This window comes from Lactuca sativa, chromosome 4 (assembly GCF_002870075.4).
Source record: "Lactuca sativa cultivar Salinas chromosome 4, Lsat_Salinas_v11, whole genome shotgun sequence".
In the NCBI taxonomy this organism is placed as follows: Eukaryota; Viridiplantae; Streptophyta; class Magnoliopsida; order Asterales; family Asteraceae; genus Lactuca; species Lactuca sativa.
This window is the reverse complement of record NC_056626.2, coordinates 335159303-335186309: the sequence shown is the minus strand read 5'-3', so window position 1 is coordinate 335186309 and position 27007 is coordinate 335159303. Positions and strand designations below refer to the sequence as shown.

General features: G+C 36.8%; 1 protein-coding gene across 1 annotated transcript; it reads right to left on the bottom strand.

The window, feature by feature from the left end:
* Positions 1–10549: 10549 nt before the first annotated feature.
* Positions 10550–26181, bottom strand: LOC128133697 (uncharacterized). The gene is made up of 5 exons (XM_052771217.1): positions 25630–26181; positions 11311–11434; positions 11096–11182; positions 10873–11021; positions 10550–10765 (listed from the first exon to the last, which is right to left on the bottom strand). Exons 1-5 carry the CDS (start codon positions 26179–26181, stop codon positions 10550–10552), a joined length of 1128 nt encoding a protein of 375 aa, XP_052627177.1.
* Between the last annotated feature and the right edge of the window lie 826 nt (positions 26182–27007).

The window sequence follows — 27007 nt, the reverse complement described above, 5'->3', positions numbered from 1 at the left end:
CATCACAACCTACCAATCTCAAATGTATAAGAACAGGAAACGACTTACTCTACATTTGACAAGTGTTATAAGCTTTCTTAAAGATTATGTCACTCAAGGCTCAATCTTGGAGTATGACGCTAAGATTTGATTTTGGAACAAAGTATGATTTATCTTTTGATTTAACCATTTCAACAATTCATGATTCCTCTCCTTAGCCAAACAAATGCACTAAGGTGTCTTTAGAGGATCAATTGTGATATGGTTCCATAATCACTAGGATAATCATAAAACAAGATACTTAAGTACTCTCCCATCTCTTCAAATTGGAGAAACTTTTATCTTCCTGCCTTATTTGATTCTTCTAATTCGTTCTGACATACATTGAAACCTTTCCAATGTTTCATAATTACTCTTAAACTGGTAAGCATACCCATATTTACTAAACTTTAGTAAATTATAACGAATAATCTTATCAACCTTTTTGGTGGACCAGCACACAACCAAGTGTACCCATTCCTTTAGTCCTTCACTTGACTCACATGTACATGTGAACAAGGAATTAGTCTTAATTTCCCAAAGATGAAAAATTTTCATTCATCATACAATACAAGTTGCATGATTCCAAGTTTCTATCCAATTGAAACTTGGGTGATGAGAATCTTTCCTTATTTGGTAAATTTAGACACTACCACAAATGAGAGAATCAAATCCATCTTCTATAATTGCTTTCAATGGAATCATATAAGCAACAATTTTTCACAAATGCTATTGTAAGGATACTTAAAATAAATAAAATCAAAATTTTCCTTTTATTTTAAAACTTTTCGGAAAAACTTATCCTTACAATCCATATGAAAACCTTGTTGTTATCTATTCTTAAGCAATATGTCACAACTCTTTAAGTAACAACTCAAAATTCTGATCACCAAACCATGCGATCAAAATCCATCTTCGCGATTAGAATCAACATGTACTTCCTTTAAGTTTCTTCACTTTTCTTTGATTCTTAAAACATCAACATGTGACCCAGTCACATCATGCGTTAAGAATCTCATAATAGAAACTTAATAGAGTTAGACAATGGACTTTACCTGAAGTATAGTCAAACTTATTGAATTTACCATCCTTAAGATCTCTCAGGTAAATTTAGCAGCTTCGCAACCAATGCCCCTTCCTTTGGCAATAGAAACATATGGACTCTTTTGTAATTATACATGGGACTATCTCAGACTTAGTCTTTCTCTTTACCATTTGGTCAACCGAGTTGACTATGGCCGATCCCTTTCCATTGGGAAGAGAAAGACTTTTCTAGACTTCCAATGTCACTATTGTCAATGTCCAAAAAGGTTTGAGAAGTAGATCTTCCAATCTGATTTGCTTTACCGATGCTGCAAATCATTGCTGATTTAGCATCATCAAGCAAATAGGTGAGATCATTAAGGGTCATGTCGTGATCTGTCATCAGGGAGTGACTAAAGAACCAAGTCAACAACCAGCTACCTCGAGACTTCGACACCCAACTCTCCCGGCTTGTCAATATGTAACTTAACCTCTAAGATATAAGCACATATAGACTTTGCTTGCCAACAGGGATAGAGTGACTTAGAACTTATCAAGTCTTGAAACTTTTGGGATAGGGAGATTTATTGGAGGAGGTGGAGGAAGTGAATTATGATTTCTAGTCCCACTAATGCACAACAAAGGGATTGATCTTTCACCTTGATTGCCATTTGGGATATCATCTTCATTAGGAAGCTTGTTCCTAAAGATTTGGGAAGACCATAGTTGTCTGAGGGAGAAATTCAAGTAAGTTGATTTAAAGTCCTTAATATAACACCCAATATGAAATTTTAAGGCTAGGATCCAACAACCAATTTATAACTAGAAGAGGGATGCCGTAATCTAAGTTATAAAATAGTTGAAGGTAGGTAAATGACGATTTACCAATTTCCACTAGGAAAAACGAAATATAATTAAGTTTTAATTGGATTTGAATCTCCTAGATCTTTTGAGATACATTGAACTTTCAATGGCATGTTTGAATCTCAATTTTGCCCTCTCAAGTTTGTGACTTGGATGTCGAGGATCACAAACAAGGTGTGAATAACCATGCAAATTGACTTGGTACCCTTAACTTTATCACCTAATCGATGTGCCGGTTAACCACACACGCACCATCGATCTATAATAAAGTCAAGTCACCCTTTGCCACTCTTACTAGTCCTTATTAATGTGTTGGTTAACCACACACGCTCCACTAACGACTTAGTAAGGTACAAAGTGTAATTTCATGGGTTAGCACCTATTTCACATTTTCCTAAGTAAGTAAGATTAGGAATTCATAAGTGTTTAGTTACTTAGTATTTATCATTATACTTTAATGAAGGGAGAATTATAGTCCTTATCCTACACGTTTGGCTAACGACCCTTCACCAGTCAAGGAATCGGTGGGTGAGAGTGGACACCCATTAAACTGCCATTTTATAGGTAGTAACATTATACCCCCTTATAGACCGGCTTCGTGAATGAGGCCTACTAATGGTAAAATTGACTTTATCTTATACATATCTATATAATTAAAATTATAATAATAGTATAAAGGTGTATTTTAAACATTTAAAATACTTGGTGGTTTAATCTATTAATTAAACTATACTCTTAATTTAATTAAACTTAAACCATGTCATTATGGAATTATTAACTCTTTGAATTAAACACTTTAATAATTTGATAAAGTCCATAAAGTTTGAATTTTAACTTTTAAAATTCTAGAGTTTGGAATTAAAGCATTAATGTGTGTGAGACTTTACAAATTCCAAAACTTAAGGGCATGTTTTGAAACTATTCAAAACCTTGCATTTCATAACTTATGAGTTTAATGGTTCATTAAAAATGAAGACTCTTCATTTTAGTGTAACCCCTTATTCTTTAATAACATTTTTAATGATGTGACTTTTCAACATCCATAACTTGAAGACAAGTTATGGAGACATTAAGCAATTTAATGGAAAAACTCTTCATTTTTATGTAACCTACAACACTTTTATGAGTTTTTAAGATTCATAAATATGACTTTTCACATAACTTGAAGACAAGTTACAAAAACATATTTTATGAACTTCTTTTAGATTAATATGGATTGAAATCAACAAAAACACAAATTTTTTTCATCAATCTATACTAACTCATAAATCAAGGAAACATAAAACTCTTGGAAATTCATAACTTGAAGACAAGTTATGAACTCCATACAATTTTCATCAAGATCATGAATTATACTAACAAACAATTTGCACATAATTCCTATGATCTAACAAAACTCATAAGCATGAACATTCATAATCAACAATTTTCAAGAATCACATAAACATATATAAACTTGAAACTTTAATTATAGTATTGAAATTGGTTTAACATAATCATTACCACATTAAAAACAAGTTTTATAGGACCAAAACAATCATAGGTAATGATTCTAGACCAATTCCAGCACCAAAACTCGAAGATATGCTGTTTGGGGTTCCAACTCATCGAGTGCATGAACAAACTCGGCGATTTTGATGCATTTTTTCTTGGACTCGTCGAGTCCCTTCATGGACTCGTCGAGTCCCCTGTCCAGACAACACAAAAATTCGATTTTTAAGCAATTTTCATCAAGTATAAGTGAAAACAACCCATGCCTCTGATACCACTGTTGGGTTTTAAGCATTCTAACACTCCTATGGTGTACATGCAACCCTAAATACCTTGGATCTATGTTTTCTCTATTATACATGCAAATGTCAATTTCCAAGGTATTGTTTTAACTAGCTTAGAGAGAAATTGGATCACTTCTAAAATCGGCTTTCCCTTCTCTAGTAGCCGATTTTGACAAGAGTAAGGTGTTTGTATAGTGTGTTATAATTAGGGTAAACCCTAATTGTCATGGCTTTCCATTTCCTTGGATCCATGGGTTCAAATACACCGTGGAGCATCCGTGGAGCATCTTATGGGTTTTAGCCCAACTTGATAATCCATGGAACATTAGCCCACTGTATAAGTATGGATGATTTACACAATCAATTCATATATTTAATTAGTCTTCTTTTGATCACTTAATTAACTCTAAATTAATTCTTGATCAATACTAATTAAATAATCTTATTAATATATTAGAACTTATAATATATTAATAAACCTTAAGTGTTATTTCTCTTATTATATTCTATCCAAGTGCATGATGCCATGCAACCCAAATGGACCATACCGGGTCGGGTCAAGTCTTACCAATTATAGTTATGGACTTAGACATTAATCCAACAGAAAGGTAAGATGGGGCTTATCGGTGTCCCACCAGTTTTGTCGATGTCGCTGGATTCCATCTTCAAGCATTGAGGAGAGTGCTTTTGGTTTGTTGTTCATCACACTGCAAATGGGGAAAAATGATGCGACCTGATCACCTAACGTTTACGTCTTACGCCTTTGATGATTTCGATGACCCTGCAAGGTCAGAGAAAACTGTCAGCCGTTCTCTGGGAGGAGGCTCCCAGGAAAACGCTCCCATGATCAAGTGAGTAGATAGATTTCAATGTATTCTGGGGTAAATTAGGAAAGAGCGAATTATTTTCCAAGGCATTGGGGGCATCCTATTATATTGAGCCTTTCTGCTAGTCCGTACAAGACAAGGGCATCCGACCTAACAGGATCGGGGACGATGATTGGATAATCGTGATCTTTGATCTGTCAGAGCCAACGATTGGTTTAGGTGATAATGCTTTGAGCATCTCCCTTGTCGCCTAGAGCGGTTATACTTTGTCGCGGAGTAGAAGGCGCACCTGGCAAGGTCAGGCCTTCTCCGTAGGCGCCCTGCTCTCAGGGGCGCCCGCGAGCGCTAAGTTCCGTTGGGTTTGTTCTGTTAGGCGCGACATGCCTTGGGGAATTCTTTGGTGCGTCTGGGCATGACTCTTTGTTCGTGCCAACGACACGTCATCCTCATCAACATCATATATATATATATATATATATATATATATATATATATATATATATATATATATATATATATATATATGTATATATATATGTATATATATATATATATAATGCTTGGTATACTGAATGCAATGGATTAGAAATCCTTGAAATGTATATACCCTGAAAAGAATGAAATATACGTCTACTTATAATAAAATTAAGTGTAAGATATTCCTAAGAATAGTAAAAATAGTACTTACACATGGAGATTAGAACATAGAAATCCCTCCATAAATCAATAACAGAACAAAGAAGAAATAAAACATGAATCTAGATTTCTTTTTGGTGTAAAATAAGAATAAATAAACACCAAAAAGAAGAAATTGAAGAATTTGAAGAATAAACATCGTAAACCGAAAGACATGTGATTGTATGAGAGTAAGTTATCCCAACAGAAAGGAAGGATCAAACAAGCATTAAGAAATTGATCTCCCTTAATAAGTAAGCTCTACGATGTGAATTTTGGGACAAAATTCTTTAAACTGGGGGAGAATGTGACAATTGTCACCAGTCACCAATTCTAAAGGACTTGAAAAATGATAAGTATCTAAACACAAGGCTTATAAGCTCGGTATATAAGAGAAAATAGTCCAAAATAGACATAAATCGCATGATTAAGTGCGCAAAAAGTTACGTTAACTACTATGAAGAGGTAACATATTAGGAAATTATATTATGTGGCGATTTCAAGGATATAGACTTCGTAAGAAACTAACATCAATTGGAGGAGTTATGATTCTATAAAAAGTAAAATTAGTCGCATCGATAAATTTACAATGTCAAAATAGTACTAAGAGATTGGTTGAGTTTTTGCTAATGTCACCAAAAGAAAAGTCATATTATTTCTCGAGGTGAGAACAATGTGAGAAAGAACGTAGAAAACGGAGGTCATATGAAGAAGAATAGGACAAAGAACGTAGAAAACAGAGGTGAGAACCATAGGACAAAGAACACAGAAAACAGAGGTCATACGAAGAATATATGATTTCTACAAAATCATTAAATTTTACCACGTTAGGCTAAAAGGTGAAAGTAAAAACTAGCCAAAACAATCTAAAGAAAAGTTATAGTACTAGTTAACACCATCCCACAGATATAAAGAGGGTAAAGATTAGATCAATACAAGATTGACACTCCTACCTGCGGTTGCTAGCTACAATCCCAGCAAGCATCTCTTTATAGTCTTTTTTATGATGTGTAATATCCCAAAAATACAGATAAATTTTTTTTTTAATTCATTCAAAACATAAGATACTCATATCAAATCAGTTAAAGTGTATCATAGCAACACATTAACATAGTACAAATTCCGAAAATTTAAAATGCGGAAATAATAGTGTGATGTAATGAGATCAGGCCGGGACCTTCCCCTTCGCATTGGAAGTACCTGAAACATAAACTGAAAACTGTAAGCACAAAGCTTAGTGAGTTCATCCAAAATACCCTATACCATACAAACATACAACCAAGCATATATGGGTGCTAGCATTCCCCTTCGGTCTATTTCAACCGGATACAGTTAAACATATATTGGTGCTTGCAATCTCCTTCGGTCTATTTCAACCGGATATTGGGTCTATTTAACCCCTACTACTGCCATATAATATCATAACAAAGAAGCACATAGTTATCAAGCAAACACTAGCACAACTAACAATTTTCACAAAGTCAACCATCATACAACGACATAAACTAGTGGTTCGGCATTGGTGTCTTCTACCCACAGATACAGTGAAGGAAGCTCACCTCAAACTGAAGGTATCAAAATGCACTCATTGGCTAACTCACAAAATTCTATCCCTAATCCACAAATATGAAACCCTAATTAGAAATTAGGCCAATATTCTAATCTGAGGGTCCAAGCCCTAATTCTTAACTTAAAAGCAAAAAGGGTTGCTTACCAATGCCCAAACCCAGCTAGTCCAAAAAGGTATTCCAAGCCCAACCATAAGGCCCTTAAGGCCCAATATGGCCCAAGAGCACCCAACATGACCTAAATCCCAAAAAGTGTCCTGCTACTATAGGTGGGCATGAGGCCTAAACCCAAACAAGTCAAAACTCCCACAAATCTTGAGCCTAAAAATCTCAAAGGCTCACAGACTGCATACGCGTGGCGTACATGGCTCTTACACCCAATGTACATTGATGATCTAGAATTGGGGTGCTTGCCTAGTACGTGCAACATACTCAAGAGTACGCCCGACGTACCGGTTAGTTGGCTAAAAATGCTCCAAAGTCTTAGCTCATTAAGCTTTTAACGTCCAAAACTTAGATCCAAGCTCATAAAAATGTCTTATGCCACAAAGTTGCAAACTTTATGCTCTATCATGCCTTATTGGGGCTCAAACCATGAACTAATCCCTCAAACCCTCTTAGGTAGTCACCAAATCATACATGATTGAATCTTAACCTTCAAAATGCGATTTTATGACTCCAAGCACTCGTAGGAGTCTAAAATGACAGCTTAAATGGTCTAGAGTAGCCCATACTCAAAAAGACCTAACTATGGGACCAAAAGATGTTAAATTCTTCCCTAAACCTAGATCTAAGCTTGACTACCTCCAATAAGCTATAGATGATGCACAAACTCTGGATCTACAAGCTTCTTCTTCTCCTATGCTTCTCCTCAAGCTTCCTTCTTTTTCAAAACCACAAACGAACACCCAAGAACTATTTGTAAGCTCAAAATGCAATCAAGATGGCTAGGGTTTCGAGATTAGCACTAAAAGAGAAACAGGGGCTAAAAGGGTGATGCACTTCAAGGACTAAATGATCTTATATAGGGTACAAACACTAAAAATTAGGGTTTGCACCTTGCTTGAGTATGCCCAGCATACGCCAGGATCACTTCGAAAATGCACATGCAAGGAGTTAATTGTGCGTACCTAGTGTATGCCAAGCATACTCACGAACCCTTCACCTCTTTAAAAAAATTGAATAAATAGATAAATTTTATACCTGGTGACTCAGGCGCTATAGTTCTGCCCTACTAGAATTAGACTTCGTCCTCAAAGTCCGCTGCCGGAAATAACTCATGATAATGCTCCCTCATCTCGTCCTCCGGCTCCAAGGTCCGTTCTAAACCCGTGCGGTGCTATCAATACACCTTCAATAAATCAAAAACCTTGTTCCTCAAGGTTTTTGTCTTCCAGTCGAGGATCGTTACCGATCTTTCAATGTAGTTCAGGCGGTCATCCACCTGAATATCCTCCAATGGAACCACTGCAGAATCATTAACTAGAAACTCCCGCTGCTGAGAGATGTGAAAAGTATTATGAATCTCACTGAGTTCATCCATCATATCCAATCGATATGCTACCCTGCCCACCCAGGCTACAACCCTAAAAGGACTGTTATATCTTGGGCCCAGCTTGCCCCGCTTCCTGAATCGGATGACACCTTTCCAAGGTGACACATTCAGGAGAACGATATCCCTAACCTGAACTCTAGGTATGATTAGTGCTTGTCATCATAGCTCTTCGGCCGACTCCGAGTTGTCTAATGGCTACTCTAAACCTGCTAAATCAATAGTATTGAGTAATACTTCAGTACTCCCCATGACTTCCTGACCGAACTCACCCTAGCATATCAGGGTCTTGCATTTCCTCCCATAGATCATCACAAAAAGAGGTCAATCAATGATGGCGTGATAACTATTGTCATACGAAAGGTTGTGCTGTAATGCTGACAAGTACCCTGCTCCTCATGGACCCTCTTCCAAAACCTAGAAGTAAATCGGACATCCTTATCTGAAATTACGGAATCGGCACTCCATATCGTGCCACATGCTCCTTGATATAAATTTCAGCCAACTTCTCTGCAGAGATACTCAGGATAAAATGTGCGCTCTTTGTCAATTAATCCACGATGAAGCAAATTGAATCCGTTCCGCACATGGTTCGAGGCAACTTCATAATGAAATCCATGGTAATTTCTTTCCATTTCCAAATGGGAATGTTGAACGGCTACATCTTTCTGTGATGTTGCTTATATTCGGCCTTGACTTTTCTTGAAGCGAAGCACCTCTCCACATACTAAGCTACATCCTGCTTCATACAGAGCCACCAATAATCAGGACGGAGATCTCTATACATCTTCATCGCCCTGGGATGAATGGAGAATCTTGATTTATGCACCTCCATCAAAACCTAACACACACCAACCCAATAAGGAGCACACACTCTCGAATGGAGAGTCAATAAACCCTGGCTATCATAATCGAAGGAAGACACCTGACCCAATATATGCTCACTCTTCCGGTGCTCTTCTTTCATAGCCTCAACCTGAGCCTCTCGAATCTGTTCCAAGAGTGGAGTAATCACATTCATCCTTATACATATATCTCTGAACGAATCCTAGACCGCCTTACGGCTGAGAGTATCGACTACCATATTGGCCATAAATGGATGGTAAAGGATCTCATAATCGTAATCCTTCACAAAATCCAACCACCGACGTTGCCTCAGTTTAGATTCGGTTGATCCATCAAGTACCTCATGCTCTTAGGGTCTGTGTAAATAGTACAGCGGACCCCATAGAGGTAATGTCACCAAATCTTAAGGGTAAAAACCAAAGCCCCCAACTCCAAATCATGTGGCAGATAATTCTCCTCATGAGGCTTCAGCTGGCTTGAAACATAAGCAATAACACAACCCCTCTTCATCAGAACTGCACACAAACCTATGATCCATGCATCACAATAAACCACGAAATCCTCGTCACCCTTCGGTAGGGTCAGAATTGGCACCTCGCATAATCTCTATCTTAGGGACTCAAATATTGTCTGTTGCTCAGGCCCCCAGCGAAAAGTGGCAGTCTTCTTTGTCAATCGAGTCAGAGGAACCGTTATCTTGGAGAAAAACTGAATAAATCTCTGATAATAACCTACCAACCCAAGAAAACTCCAAATCTCAGATGAAGACCTCGGAACCTCCTACCTCATCATGCCCACGACCTTGGCCGGATCGACCAGAATATCATTTTGGTTGACAAGGTGCCCCAGAAACTACACCTCATGCAAATAGAACTCACACTTAGAGAACATCACATATAGTCTCTCCCTCCTCAGAGTCTCCAATACATCCCTTAAGTGCTCCTCATGCAACTCCTAGGTCTTGGAGTAGACCAGGATGTCATCAATGAATACAATCCCGGACAGTTCCAACATCGGTTGGTACACATGGTTCATAAGGTCTATGAACGCGGTTAGAGCATTGGTGAGCCCAAAGGTCATCACCATAAACTCATAATGACCATAACGAGTTCGGAAGGCCATCTTCTGCATATTATCCTCCCTGACCCTCATTTGATGGTAACCCGAACAAATATCAATCTTGGAAAACCAAGATGCACCCTGAAGCTGGTCAAACAAATCATCAATCCTTGGGACTAGATAATAGTTCTTCACTGTTAGCTTATTCAGCTCCCGATAGTCAATACACATCCAATGCAACCTATCCTTCTTCTTTACAAACAGTATTGACCCTCCCCGTGGCATCCAACTCGGTCAAATGAACCCCTTCTCTAACAGCTACTGCAGTTATGTAGACAACTCCTACATATTTGGAGGGGCTAACCGAGATGACGCTTTGGCTATTTTAGCCGTGCCAAGAACCAAGTCAATCCTAACATCCACTTTCCTCTCCGGAGGCACTCTAGGAAAGTCCTCCGGAAACACATCCAGGTACTCCCTTATAATTGGCACATCATCTATAGTCACATTACCCTTTTCCCAGATCTCCATAACATAGGCAATGTAACCTGGGCAACCCTGATAAAGGCAGCACCTGGCCTAGCCACTAAACATAGAATCGGACCGGGCCGAGTGCCCTCTCCCTGGACTACCAACTATCCACCACTTAGGGTCCAAACACACACCATCTGACACTCGTAATCAATCACCTCCCCATTGGGGCTCAACCAATGTATCCCCATAATAACCATGTTCCCACACAGAGGAATAGGAACCAAATCGATCGGATATTGCTCGCTGAACATCTCTAAAACACAATCCCGATGAACCCTTGCTACACGGACAAATTGATCATTCGTAATCTCAACCTCTAATGGGGAATCCAGCTCTTCTGGAGCTCCAACAAACCTCTTGTTGAGCGCAAGAGATACGAAAGATCAGGTAGCTCCAAATCAAACAATATCATGGAAGAGATATTGTTGACAAGGAACGATCCTAAAACAGAAAACACAAAGAGATAAGAAGATAAATCAACATAAATAAAAAGTTAATGAGAATATACATACCTATCACTACATCTGGCACAACACGAGCCTCCTCGGATGTCAGTTAAAAAGCCATACTCCTTACAACAGGCGCATCCGCCTTGCCCAAGCGGCCATCAATAATCTGTAGGATCGTTGGGGAAAGTGCTACCAATGGTCCTCCTAATTCTAAACTCGGACAGTTGTCTTTCTTATGGCCCCTCTGATTGCAATGAAGGCAAATCAGATATGATGTATGGGTAGTGATGATAGTAGCAGTTTAATCCAATCTAAAGTGCCCTATCTTGCCACACTTGTAGCAACCCGTACACCCACTCTGCAAACCCCGTCATGCGACCTACCGTATTGCCACAGCGGCTCCAACCCAACTGGACCTTCGACCTAGAGTCGAAACCCTTGGGTTTCTTTATTGAAACTCCAACCGTCTGCCCAAGCTCCGCCTTCCTCTTCCCTATGTGCTCCAAACCAAAATCTCATTCGTGTTCCCTAGATATCTTGTCATCCAGAGTTGGACAGGCAGAAAAACTCACAAACTCTTTGATGTTAGATCTCAACATATCATGGTATCTAGTCTTCCTTATCTACTCATCTTTTGTATACTGGGGAACCAACAAAGCTCTCTCTCTCTCTCACTCTCTCAGGACTTTGCGATAATCTCTACCACAATCTCAATCGTCTTCCTCATGTATAGAAACTCCCTAGCTAACTGTTGCACCTTAACAGCCGATGCAAAATCTACTCGAAACCGGGACACAAAATCTTTCCACGTCATGTCCTCAATGGCCAGGGATCCCAAAGTATAGCCGACCTTATCCCACCAATCTTGGGTTGGCTCCCTCATACATCATGCAAAACCTCACCTTTGACCCCTCAGGGCAGATGCTCGTCATCTGCGCACACTCAATGTCAGCTATCAAACGCCTGGATGAAATGGGGTCCTTCACCCCAAAGAAATCTGGTGCCCCACATCCCCTGGAATCCTTAAAGGAGAGAGTGCGGGCCCCGGACTGGCTAGCGGCCAAATCAACTATGAAAATACGGAGGCTATCCTCCATCAACTTATCACACCCCGCTAAAGCGGAAACGCAAGATATGACAACGATAAATGTTTCATTGCAAAAGATAAAGATAGATGACCATAGCAATATTTAAAAGTTTACAACCCATAGCTTAAACAAAACAAAGTACAAGTTTTCCAAAATGACATTGTTCAAGATATAACTTCATAAAATAACTTCCACACGACGCAACATGCTCTATGATGATGAATCTTTATATCCACTTACTAATTATTTCTTGAAAAAGCATGTAAAACAAGCGTCAACTATGAAAATAGTTGGTGAGTTCACAAGTTTATAAAATCAAGATTTGGAATAAGACTTTTCATAAATACAAGTACATTGCTTTGATGAGAAACAAAGTTCATTACTATAATGAGAAACAAAGTTGATTGCTATATTTGATAAACGAGTTTATTGCTATAATGAGTAACGAGTTTCGTTGCTAGAATAAGTATTCAAGTTTCATTGCTAAAATAAGTATACAAGTGTCGTTGCTATCATGGGAATAAAAGTTTCATATGTGCATATAGAATAGTATGTGCATCAAGTTTCCATTCATGAGTTCACAACCCAAGCCTAATGACCGAATCGTGCCCTATTGACTACTATGTGTATCGCAAACATAGTGTATAAAATGGTAAAATGCACTCAAGCGAATCGTGCGAGTGAGGAGTTGTCTACCTCCTGGTAGCGCTATCCATAATAACCATAGGCTCAAAATAGTTAATGAGTTGTGTCAAGAGATTCCAGGGACTTAACCGCGATACAGTCCTCATGAATTAAAGTAAAATACACATACATACAAAATATAGCAACCAAGTTTCATACAAGTCAAAATAAATACAACGACCATAAAAATAGTTTAGGACATGCTTTTCCACCCCAAAACATTTAAAACCCGAAAATAGGGGAGTGCGTGAATACTCATAATGTTTCGAGTAGGTACAAGTGGTGCCTCGGAATACACCAACGTCTTACTACCGGGATCCTACGACATCAAACACGCACTAGTGAGTTTCCATGTCGAAATTTAATGCTAATATACTAAACTCTACATATAGTGAAATGCCAATTTTATGTTCTAATATTGGTTTTATATTAATTGGTTACAATTTTTCTGAAATGATGAAATCCTATAAGTCATGCGATTAAGACAATTTTTGGGATATTAATTTTCCAGATTTAGTAATATAAATCGAGGGTATTTCAACATATTTAAAGGTGTTTTAAACTCCTAAAAATGTAAAATATTATCAAACAGTTTCCAAAAATTTTCAAACCTTGTATTTTCATTCTAACTACAATAGAGGTCTTCCAGAAAATTTCCCTTGAATTTTTGATATAGTTAACTATTTTTCCAAATTTTTAAGCCTTCATAACAACATAAATTCATGAAAAACAGCATCCAAAGGATAAAAATTCTCAAACTTTTTATATTACTGTTATTAAACATTATTAATCTAGTAAAAATATAAAAATGGATTTCCAAACTATTTAACCCAATTTTATGATTTTTGAGCATTTATTCTAACAAAAATTTAAATAAATAGAAAAAAGTTTCCAAAATTAATCAAACTTTTTACTTTACTGTTATTATACATATGCGAGCTGGGAAAAATATAAAAGATATTTTTCAGTTGGTATTTCTATTTTTCTTTGTTTTATCCGCTTAAATAATCATTAATTGAAGAATAAATAATAAAAAGTTAAAGTAAATTACCGAAAAATTTTGTAACATCATTTGCAGTGCAAATAACCTGGGAAAAATACCAAAGGTGGTTTTCATATTGTATAATCCGATTTTGTGTATTTAAATGTATTTAATCTTAGAAAATAGGAGAAAAATAGTATAAAGAAGGGAAAAATCATCAAAATTTGTATTTAGAGTCCTAATGTACTACAAGGTGTTCTGGTAAAGTTTCAAGAACTTTGGATGAGTAGAACTATTTTTTTCTAGTTTTAGGCCATTATAAATACAAAAACTGGGGAAAAATAGAAATGCATGATGAAAAATTCTGAAATTATCTTTCTGAGTCTCACACCTCCGGTAAGAGCTGCGAAAATTGTTAGAAACAATTTTCACAATCTCTAAAGTTGTTTTGTGATTTATTTGAACCAAAAAAAAAAAAAAATCAAAAGTGATACTAAACGGAAACATAAATCGATGAAACTTAATGAGAGATCATTATTCACCATACGTGTCATCCATGAATTTATTTAGGATTTATAGACATCAGAAAGTATTTTATGTGATTTATGCCCTTGTTTTCTTGTAACAATTTTAATAAATCAATGAAATGATAAAAACTCTTGGGATTTTCCAGATATTCATATCATCTTAGTGGGAATCTGGAAAAAATTTATTTCGAACTGAAAAGAACTTGTAGATTTTTTTTATAATTAAAATCATTTACATGCACTATTAACAATGTACTTTGATCATCAAGCTCTTTAGCTTGGTGTTCATCACATGCATCACGGTTTGAAGACCATGCATGGACATATGTTGGTCATAGTGATGTTTTCAAAGGAAATACTTGAATGCATAAGGTATATAAAACCCTTAAAACTTGTAAAAATCCGTATTTTAGTGTTTGAGATAGGTTTTGGTCCTTGGATTTCACCATTAAACAACATGCATGTTGTTCTTGGGTGAAACCCTACCACCATCATCATCAAACTCGACAATCACGGATATTTTCATGAATGTTCATAAAGAATGGTGTAGAAGAATGAGAAATGCAAGAAAACTCTTTAAAACAAGAAAGAAAAGTAAGGGAAAATGAAGGATTTTCGTGAATACCTTGAAGAACAACCTTAGAAGATGAAGATTTGAGTATGGAGAGGTGTTCTTGGCTGATGATTTTCATGGTTTTGGAGAGGGAGAATGAGAGTGTTGAGTGGTTGAAGTGATAGAAAATGAGAGAGAGTGTGAGAAAGAAGTTAGAGTGCAAATGTGGTGAAAATGATTACGTGTGTTGGGAAGGGGAAGGGTGTATTGGGAGAGGGAGGCCGAGTTTTTTGAGGGTATTAGAGAGTCTCCCTTTCACTTATTTCATATAATTATAATCTCTCCTATTTTTATAAATTTTTCCATATTTTTATAACTATGCATGAACCTAGTTTTCTTTTCATAAAATCTTGACATTTAACTTGTAGATTAGGGTTAAATGTTAATAATTAAATTTTCTTTCCATGATTATATTTACTAATTTTTTTTAACATAAATTGATCTTATAAGGTTTATAATAAATTTTTATGGAGTTTAGGTGTTAATTTTATAAAATTTAGGTTTTTACGGCTTTTTAGGGTTTTAGGACCTTGTTAGCTATTTAAAAATATAATGAAATGAAATTAGAAGATTTAAATTTATTTTAGGCTTTCATACGCTTTTTCAATTGTATCAAAGTTTGAAGTTTTATTCTAATTCGGGTATTGGCATTTCCTATTGTAGTTAAACAACTTACTACAATCGTAAGAGTCAAGCATATTAGTCTTAGATTTTAGTTGGATCCTAGTTCATGCAAGATTTTGACCTAATTTATACTAATAGGCCATGGCATGTTGTGCATGTATGGTTTTTATAAAAAGATGCATGAGTCCGAGAATGACCTGAATTTGACAGTTGTCACAGTATCCCCTACTCAAAAAGAATTTCGTCCCGAAATTCATTCTATGTCATTGTTTGTCATCGCATGGGAAAAGTTGTGGATACTTTTCCTTCATGAAGTCATCACGCTCCCAGGTGTACTCCGGTCCGTGCTTTGAGTTCCATCGAACTTTCATAATCGGAATCTTACTCCGCTTAAGTTGTTTCACCTCCCTGTCAAGGATTTCTATCTGTTCCTCTACAAAGTTTAGCTTATCATTGATCTTAATTTCCTCCAGAGGTACTATCAATGCTTCGTTGGCTAAACATTTCTTAAGATTGGAGACGTGGAATGTGTCATGAATGGCGCTTAAATCTTGGGGTACTTGGAGTTTTCGCACTTCTTGATTGCCTCAGTCTTAACCAGATCTACATGGATTCCTCTTTCTCCGATCACATGACCAATGAAATGTACTTCCCGAATCCAAAATTCACACTTAGTGAACTTGGCATACAAGTTCTGCTCCTTCAACAGCTCCCACACTAGCTTCAGATGTCTCTCATGATCTTTTTTGGTTTGCGAGTAAAAAATTATGTCATCGATAAATACAATTACAAAATTGTCTAGGTATGGTCTACAGACCCTATTCATCAAATCCATGAGAATAGCGGGTGCGTTCGTTAGTCCAAAAGGCATGACTAAGAACTCATAATGCCCATAACGAGTTCTAAATGTTGTTTTAAGAATGTCTCCTTCGTGAACTCTCAGTTGATGATATCCTGACCGGAGATCGATCTTGCAGAAGTATGAAGCATTGTGTAATTGATCGAACAAGTAATCAATTGGAGGAAGAGGATATCGATTCTTGATCGTCATCTTGTTCAGTTCTCTATAATCAATACACATTCGGAATGACCCGTCTTTCTTTTCGACGAATAACATGAGGGCTCCCCAAGGTGAAGAACTTGGTCGTATAAACCCTTTGTCTAGAAGTTCTTGAAGTTGTTTGGACAGTTCTTGCATCTCTGATGGCACGAGATGATATGGTGCTTTTGCTACCGGTGCCGCTCCGGGAATTAAGTCGATCCAAAATTTGACCTGCCTGTGTGGGGGTAGTCCGGGTAATTCCTCCGGAAACACTTCAGGATAGTCTTGCACTACTGGGATCTCTTTGATTTTCTTTGCTTCAGGTTCTCTTTCTAACACGTGGGCCATGAATGCAATACAATCCTTCTTCAGGTACTTGTGAATCTTCATGCTTGATACAATGTTTAAACTTCTTCCTGGCTTCTCACCGTGTATGATAAGGGTTTCTCCATTAGGGAGAGGTACCCTAATGACTTTCTCGTAACAACCAATGTCCGCTCTATTTTTGGATAACCAATCCATTCCTACTATTACATCAAAACTACCTAGCTCTATAGGAATTAGGTCAATGCTAAAGAGTTTATCAGCTAAGTTCAAAGTACAACCTGAAATTATTTCATTAGACCTAATTTCATGCCTATAAGCAAGTTCAATAGCAAAAGTATTCCTCATTTTTCTCAATTTCAAGTCAATCAATGGTCTAAATGCTAAAGAAACGAAATTCCTATCTGCTCCCGCATCGAATATTACACATGCAAAGTGATTGTTTAGGAGGAACGTACCTATAATCACTTCAGGGTTTTGACGAGCTTCTTCTGCACCATTCACAAAGGCTACACCTCTTGGCCGCCCGCCTTGATTTCCATGGAAATTTTGCCTAGCTTGGCCTTGTCCATTGTTACCAGGCCTCCTGTTTAGTTTGGGACAAGCATTGCGGAGGTGATCAGTACTCCTACACTCGTAACATGCCCTTTTTCATCCTTATTCAGCCTGCAATACTTGGCTATATGGCCTGTTATTACATTTTCGACACATTGAATATGCTCCTTCATGATGGAACCTACAATTTTTGCATTCTGGATGCGGCCCAATGTACTGCCTGTTGGATTAATGTCTAAGTCCATAACTATAATTGGTAAGACTTGACCCGACCCGGCATGGTCCATTTGGGTTGCATACCATCATGCACTTGGATGAGAGAAATAAGACACTTATGGTTATTAATATATTATAAGTTCTAGTATATTAATAATAAGAATAATAAGATTATTTAATTAGTATTGATCAAGAATTAATCTAGGATTAATTAAGTGATCAAAAGAAGACTAATTAAATATATGGGTTGATTGTGTAAATCATCCATACTTGTATAGTGGGCTAATGCTCCATGGATAATCAAGTTGGGCTAAAACCCATAGGATGGTCCATGGATGCTCCATGGTGTATTTGTACCCATGGATCATGGAAATGAAAGGCCATGTCAATTAGGGTTTACATGGTGTAACCCTAACTATATAAGCTTATTATTCTTGACCAAAATCGGCCACTAGAAGACACTAGAGGGTGTACTAGAAGGGCTAGCCGATTCCATGAAGTGTGGGTTTTCTCTCAAGTCATTCCATGTGTTTTTTATGATTGTGAACCATTTGAGGCATCACCACTTGTGGTGCTAGGCTCACAAGGTTTCAAGGAACACAAGCAACAACGAGGTATGTATTCTATCTTGCTATAGTTATTGTTTTTGTATGCTAGATTAGGATAATACCTTGGATGTTCATAATTGCATGTATAATAGAGAAAACATAGATCCAAGGTATTTAGGGTTGCATGTACACTTAGGAGTGTTAGAATGCTCAAATCCCTACAGTGGTATCAGAGACTAGGCTTGTTTTCTTGTTATACCTGCAATAGAAGCTGAAAAAACGAATCTGGTGCTGTCTGGCCATCAGACTCGGCGAGTCCATCAGGAGACTCGACGAGTCCATGCCTTAAAAATGATGAATTCGATCCAACTCGCCGAGTTTGTTCATGCACTCGACGAGTTGGACCTCCAGACAGCATATTTTCGAGTTTTTTGGCTAGAAATGGACTAGGAACATTACCCTAAGTTGTTTTTGAACTTATAAACTTGTTTTGATGTGGTAATGTTCATGCTAATCCATTTTCAAAGATAATTGTCAATAGATTCATGTTTTGTATTAGTTTAAGGTTTAGACTAATTACATGAAAAAGTTTGATTTGAATTATCTTGTTCTTATGAGTTGCTTAGATTAATAGAAATGTTGAGTGAAATAGTTGTTTTCAATCCATTTTAATCTAAGAGTTGAGTATAAAATGTGTTTGTGTAACTTGTCCTCAAGTTACATGAAGAGTCACATTAAAGACTCATAAAATTCATAAGAGTTGGCAATGGTTACAAAATGAAGAGTCTTGTGTCATTGAATAATTTTTTATGACTCCATAACTTGTCCTCAAGTTATGAAAGTTCAAGAGTCACTTCATTAAAGAAAAATATGTAACCATAATTAAATCCATAAGTTATAAAATAAAGAAAAAGTTAGTTCTTTTATTAGTTTAAAGTCTTCCATAACTTGTCCTCAAGTTATGGAACTTGAAGAGTTTTTGGATTAAAACTACTTTAAACACATAAGTTATGGAATTAATTAGTTTTGAATAGTTTCAAAACTTGCCCTCAAGTTTTGGAATTTGTAAAGTTTTCTCTAATGAATACTTTAATTCCAAGTGAGCCCTTAGAATTTTAAAAGTTAAAATTCGACCCTTATATTTTATAATATTATAAGTTAATAATATATATATGTATAAGAGTAAAGTCAGTCTTACCGCTAGTACGCCTCATTCACGAAGCCGGTCTATAAGGTGGGTATAAGGTTGTTGCCTATAAAATGGCAACTTAATGGGTGTCCACTCTCACCCACCGCTTGCTTGACCGGTGGAGGGTCGTTAGCCGAACGGGTTTGACAGGACTAGAATTCTCCCTTCATTAAAAGTATTAATGAAAAATACTAAGTAACTAAACTCTTAATAATACCCAATCTTAGTTACTTAGGAAAAATGTGAATAAGGTGCTAATCCATGAAATTACACTTTACACTTTGTCTAAGTTGTTAGTGGAGCGTGTGTGGTTAACCGGCACACTAACTTGGACTTAACAAGGTAGGTAAAGGGTGACTTAATATTTATCATAGTATCGATGGAGCGTGTGTGGTTAACCGGCACATCGATTGAGGGGTAATTTATTAAGGGTACCAAGTGATTTGCATGGTTACTTCACACCTTGTTTTGTGATCCTCGGCATCCCAGTCACAAAACCTGAAGGGCACACTCGAGATTGAAACATGCCATTGAACAGTTCAATGAATCTCAAAGATCTAGGAGTTTCAAAACCAATTAAAACCTAATAATTCATTTCGTTTATCTTGGTGGAAATTGGTGAATCGTCATTCACCTACCTTCAAATATTTTATAGGTTGGATTACGGCATACCTCTTCTAAGTTATAAAATAGTTTGTTGGGTCCTAGCCTTAATATTTCATATTGGGTGTCATATTAAGGACTTTAAATCAACTATCTTGAATATCTCCCAAAAGATGTCTGGTTTGGACACCTATGATCTTCCCAAATCTAGTGAAACAAGATTTCCTAAATGAAGATGATGTCCTTTGGAAATCATACTTCTTTCTCCTCCTCCAATTATTCTCCCCAACCCACAAGTTCTTGAAAAGTTTAAGGTCACTCGGGCCCTATTGGCAAGGCAAGGTCTAGGTGTGGTCACATCTTGGAGATGTACTCACATATTGACAAGCCGGGAGAGTTGGGTGTCAAAGTCTTGAGAAAGTTGGTGGTTCAACTACTTTCTAAGTCATATAGTGAGTTCTTTTGGAACACCTATGAAACAGACTATGACAAGACCCTTAATGATCTTATCTATTTGCTAAGATCAACTTCCTAAAACTTTATGGACATTGACAATGATGACATTGGATATCTAGTAAAGCATTCTCTTCCCAATGGAAAGGGATCGGCCATAGTCAACTCGGTTGACCAAATGGTAAAGAGAAAAGCTAAGTATGTGATAGTCTCGTGTACCATTATCAAAGGGTCCATATGTTTGTATTGCCAAAGAAAGGGGCATTGGTTGCGAAGCTGCCAAAATTTACCTAAGGATGTTAAAGTCAATAAGTTTGACTCTACTTCAGGTAAATTCCACTATCTAACTCTGTTAAGTTTCTATTCTGAGATTCTTGATACATGATGTGACTAGGTCACATGGTGATGTTTTAAGAATCAAAGAAAAGTGAAGAAACTTAAAGAAAGAACATGCTGAATCTGATGGCGTAGATGGATTTCTATCGCGTAGTTTGAAGATCGGATTCTTGAGCTACTTCTTAGGAGTTATGAGATATTGCTTAAGGAATAGATAACAACAAGTTTTCATATGGATTGTAAGGATAAGTTTTTCCGCAAAGTTTTAAAATAAAAGAAAATTTTTGATTTTATTTATTTTTTAAAATATCCTTACAATGGCTTTTGAGGAAAAATTGTTGCTTATATGATTCCATTAAGAGCAAGAGTGGAAATATGAAATTGATTCTTTCATTTGTGGTAATGTCTAAATTTACCAAATAAGGAAAGATTCTCATCACCCAAGTTTCATTTGGACCGGAACTTGGAATCATGCAAGTTGTATAGCATGATGAATGAGAACTTTCAAGTTTTGGAAAAATTAAGACTAATTACTTGTTCACATGGATGTGTGAGTCAAGTAAAGGACTAAGGGATCGAGTACACATTCTTGTGCACTGATTAAGTCCACCACAAAAGATTGATAAGACTATTCGTCATAGTTTACTAAAGCTCAGTAAATATGATTATACTTACATGCTTAAGTGTAACTCTGAGACATTGGAAAAAAGGTTCCAATGTATGGCAGAGCGAATAAGAAGAATCAATTTAGGCAGAAGGATAAAAGTTTCTCAAATCTGAAAAGATGGGAGAGAACTTTAGTATCAGTTTTGTGATCATCTTAATGATTAAGAAACCATAGCACAATTAGTTCTCTAAGGAAATCTTAGTGCATTCTTATGACTAAGAAGAGGAACTTGAATTGTTGAAGTGGTTAAATCAAGAAGATGAGTCATACTTCGTTCCAATACAAGTCTTAGAGTCATACTCCAAGATTGTAACTTGAGTGACATGTCTTAAAGAAGGTTTAAAACACTTGTCAAATGTAAGAGTAAAAGTTTTCTACTCTTGTACATCTGAAATTGGTAAGTTGTGATGTTTTGGATAAAACAAAGACCAACTAAGGCCAATTGTGTGAAGTGTTTGTCTTGATTAGAATCCACACTATCTCTTGGATATTTGACAAGGGAGTCTTATAGGTCAAGAGGACAGTGGGAGTCTTAAAGGTCTTGAAAGTCTCAAGAACTAATCAAGAATAAAACCTGAAGTTCTTCACTAGCACACGACTTGAGGTTTATAACCTATCGTGTTGACACATTCTGTGCCCATTCCAGTTAAAGTTGGCTTTGCATATGAGTTCTTAGAGTTCTCAATTAGTTGCATAACAACTTGGAAGCAATGGTAGGCCCTTGAGCTGCCAGGTGGCAAGAAATTAAGATTGAGTTCAGTCCATATGAGTTTGGATTTGTCATTATCCTTTTCTTGTGACTATGATTTTGACAATTCACATGGATAAGAACACATACACCATTAAATCTAAGTGTCATAAGGTTTCTCTCTGATTCATGAAAATGATGGTGAGGAAACACTTTCACTAAGTAGATTTTAGCTAGATAGCAATTGTGATATTTGCATTCTCAAAGTCGTTAGTGGAGCGCGTGTGGTTAACCGGCACACTAACCTGGACTTGTGAGAAGTGGCAAAAAGGTCTAACCATTATGATTACGGCATACCTCTTCATAATTGTTTAGACTCACAAGTGTGCTATCTAAGGAAAGGTGTATGATTTTGATAAAGTTTTATCAAAACAATCTAGCATCAGAAATCTGAACTTTGGTAAGAAAGTCAATGAAGTATTGATTTCTAGAAGTCCAGCTGATTTCTGAGTACATGTCAAAGCTAGTGGGAGCATAAGTGTTATGCTAATAATCATCATGTTAGTGGGAGCATGATAATTATGATAAGTATTGCACGTTAGCAATGTTAATTATAGAAAACAAAGGTTTCAATTGGGAAAAGTTGTTTTGCTATAATTAAGGGAGAGGAAATTATGCTTCATCTCAAATCTATAAGGTTAGATCGTGAGGTTTTAATCATTTAGTCAAGGATATATATGAATTTCATGTTGGAATGGCTCAACATAAGGAAATTCTGTATATGGGTCCATTATTTGCGTTCTAAAATTCGATTATGATTACGGCATCCCTTTTCATAATCTGAATTATGAGAACTTGGCAAATTGAAATGGAAATATTATAGCAAAAGACTGGTTTAGTCTTTATGTGAGACATCATGAATCGTGTCCCATATGCTTCGGATATAGGATCGATTACATGTGCTATAATCATCCGTTCTAAAATTTTCCAAATGCCTGGGGCATTAAGAAGGGAAAAAGGTTTAGAACTGGATATGACTAAAAGGATTAAACAATTGTCGAGAACAATCTAAGGTTTACCAAAGATTGGTTGCTCAAGGACAGTTGGAAGTATAGTGATAATTCTAGAAGGACCATATTGACATAATCTGTAAGGAGGCAACTCTTGTTCAGAAGTGATAGTCAAAATGGAATCTGGAAATGTTTCAAAGTTAGAATTTTCAATCTGTTTAAGATTAAGAAACTTAATGCAAGAAGGAAGTTTCCAAGGAGCTGATCTCTTTTGGAATACTCTGTAGTGATTGTTGTCAAGTCTTTCTGACTTTGTGCATAATCATTACAAGAGGATCAATGCATATAAGTTTAGAATCTAACAGATTTCAGTAAATGGCATGAATTTGGAATTCTTGCATTTGCGGTAAGGATTTGGGAGTGTGAAAAGAGAATCATTGAAGTTATGTTCAATGGATCTAGTTCACAAAGTAAAGATCATAGACAAACATAGTATGCATACTTGGTGTATGGCATAACTAGTGTTTAAGAAAACATAGTGTACATGCTTGGAGCATGGGACAACTATTGTTTTAAATTCAAGAATAAAGTTGATAGCTGAAACAGTATACAATGAATAATGTGTAATCATATGGTGATAAATAAAAGGTGTTTTATTTATGTTCAAAGGGTTGATACCATATTGGATTCTATTATTATTGTGTTTCACTTTGCATGTTTTGACTTCCCGAATAAACTGGGTTATTCTTCCGGAATGACTAAGTTATTCAAACCATCCACAGTCGGTCATATGTTGGAAGTAGATATGAATTAAGACTGTCATGATGGGTTGTAGAGGTCTAAGGTGTTGGACAAGGCTACAGCAATCATGAGTGCTCATAAGTTCTGAGTATTGGATTCAACCCGCGCTCATTGGAATCACTTCATGGATTTTATCACGAGTGATCATGAGACGATAATATCTTATATTCTTCAAACCTAGAGATATGAGTTGTTACTATGAGTTGATAGTACATTGATTGCACGAAACCGCATTTGGTAACTCTGTGCTATAAAACGTGCCTTTGTGTGTGATTCAACAAGTAGTAGAACAAGCCATATGAGTCGAAGTTTATCCGTTCCTTTTACCTTCGGGATAAAAGCGATATCTGTGGGCCCCTCGATGATTTGATGATGACAAATGGAAGTGCTCGGCCGGGCCAGGACTGATTTGATTTGTTCAATTAGTCAGTCGTCATAAATCGGAAATCGGGAAACAACAAATGGACAGAGAGAATGATTATAATCCATGTCTCAGTCCATATGATATCTAGAATGGAGGAATATATGATCCCTTATCTAATGGACAAGTCACTGACAAAGGTCAGAGTTCATCTACAAGGTCAGAGTTCGACAGAAGCTTTTGAGAGCTACGATTGCCGGTTGGTTCCTGAAGTCATACGCAATAATAGTTTTAGACTTATCCAAGTGGGAGACTGTTGGATTAATGTCTAAGTCCATAACTATAATTGGTAAGACTTGACCCGACCCGGCATGGTCCATTTGGGTTGCATACCATCATGCACTTGGATGAGAGAAATAAGACACTTATGGTTATTAATATATTATAAGTTCTAGTATATTAATAATAAGAATAATAAGATTATTTAATTAGTATTGATCAAGAATTAATCTAGGATTAATTAAGTGATCAAAAGAAGACTAATTAAATATATGGGTTGATTGTGTAAATCATCCATACTTGTATAGTGGGCTAATGCTCCATGGATAATCAAGTTGGGCTAAAACCCATAGGATGGTCCATGGATGCTCCATGGTGTATTTGTACCCATGGATCATGGAAATGAAAGGCCATGTCAATTAGGGTTTACATGGTGTAACCCTAACTATATAAGCTTATTATTCTTGACCAAAATCGGCCACTAGAAGACACTAGAGGGTGTACTAGAAGGGCTAGCCGATTTCATGAAGTGTGGGTTTTCTCTCAAGTCATTCCATGTGTTTTTGATGATTGTGAACCATTTGAGGCATCACCACTTGTGGTGCTAGGCTCACAAGGTTTCAAGGAACACAAGCAACAACGAGGTATGTATTCTATCTTGCTATAGTTATTGTTTTTGTATGCTAGATTAGGATAATACCTTGGATGTTCATATTTGCATGTATAATAGAGAAAACATAGATCCAAGGTATTTAGGGTTGCATGTACACTTAGGAGTGTTAGAATGCTCAAATCCCTACACTGCCCCCGTTCCTGAGTCGTCACCGACTCTTGTTCCAGTGTTCTCACCATGAAATTCCTTGTGGTTTTTTGCTTCCTCCCTAAACCACCATCATTTTTCTTTTCTCCTTGATTTTCTATCTTTCTCTTTTCACCATAGCTTCCCTTTACCGAATGCTTAGTCCGAATCATGTCGTTAGTCAATCGATTTGCCAAAGTCACTGCACTCTTAATGGTAGTTGGGTTTGCTGAAGTAACCATTCCCCGGATATCTGGTGCCAAACCCCAGATGTAGCGATCTATCTGTTTCTCCTCAGGAGTGACCATGTGAGGTACCGGTTTTGCTAGTTCATTAAATCGGACTGTGTACTTCTCTATTTGTGTTCCAACTATAGAATGGTTCCAGAACTCAGATTCAAGCTTCTGAATTTCATCCTTGGGACAATACTCCTCTATCAGTAGCTTCTTAAGGTCTTCCCAAGTTAGCTGATATGCCGTTGCATGGCCTCGGGTTTGCGCTAGAGTATTCCACCAGGTCAATGCCCTATCCTGGAGTAGAAAAGTTGCATACTCCACTTTGTTGCATTCAAGACATTTGCTAATGTGAAGGACCGACTCCATGCTGTCAATCCATTTCAGCAACCCGGCCACACCTTCCTTTCTATGGAATTCCTTAGGTTTACAGGCCATAAAGGACTTGTAGTTGCATTATATTTCATTGCTTCCCTGATTTGTTCCTCTAGTTCCTTGGTTAGCATTGAGACCCGCAGTTACTTGAGTAACAATGTTTGGGATTGCTGCCATGAGCTGTTGTGCTACAACTTGAACAACATCGGGTGTTTCGTTCTGTGGGCACCCGCAATTAGGCCTTCCTGACATGGTTCTAAGATACAAGAGAAGAAATACGTATAAATACATAAAATAATGTATAATATTTTGTTACTACTATTTTGAAAACCATAAGTGTTGTCAAATTAATGGTTTGCATTAATACTAGGCATATAGATTTGAGAAAGGAAAGAAAAAGAAAAATCTTTTTATTCAACCATTGACTAAATAAATTCTAGGGTTTGACCTCATAGTAAAAGTTTTCAAACATAAAAAAATAAACTTCTTCATTACCGTTTGAAATAGTCTTAAAACCAAAACAATACATCAATCCCAAAATAAAGTTTTAATGTTTTTCCCAAAAGACACCCAACATGGGTTTTCATTTCATGACAAAATAAAATAAAATACTGAAATCAGAACCAAATACTAATCATTATCCCAACATGAAACATCAGCACCACAATCGGTAACAACCCTCCAAACACATAATATGCGGTCATCGCATGACTTGCCACTCGTGTAGCAGCATTAGCAGTGTCAGCAGTCTCCATCGCATGCTGAAACAGGATTTCCATCCCTATCATCACTTCATCCAAAACCTCTTGATGCCCAGCTA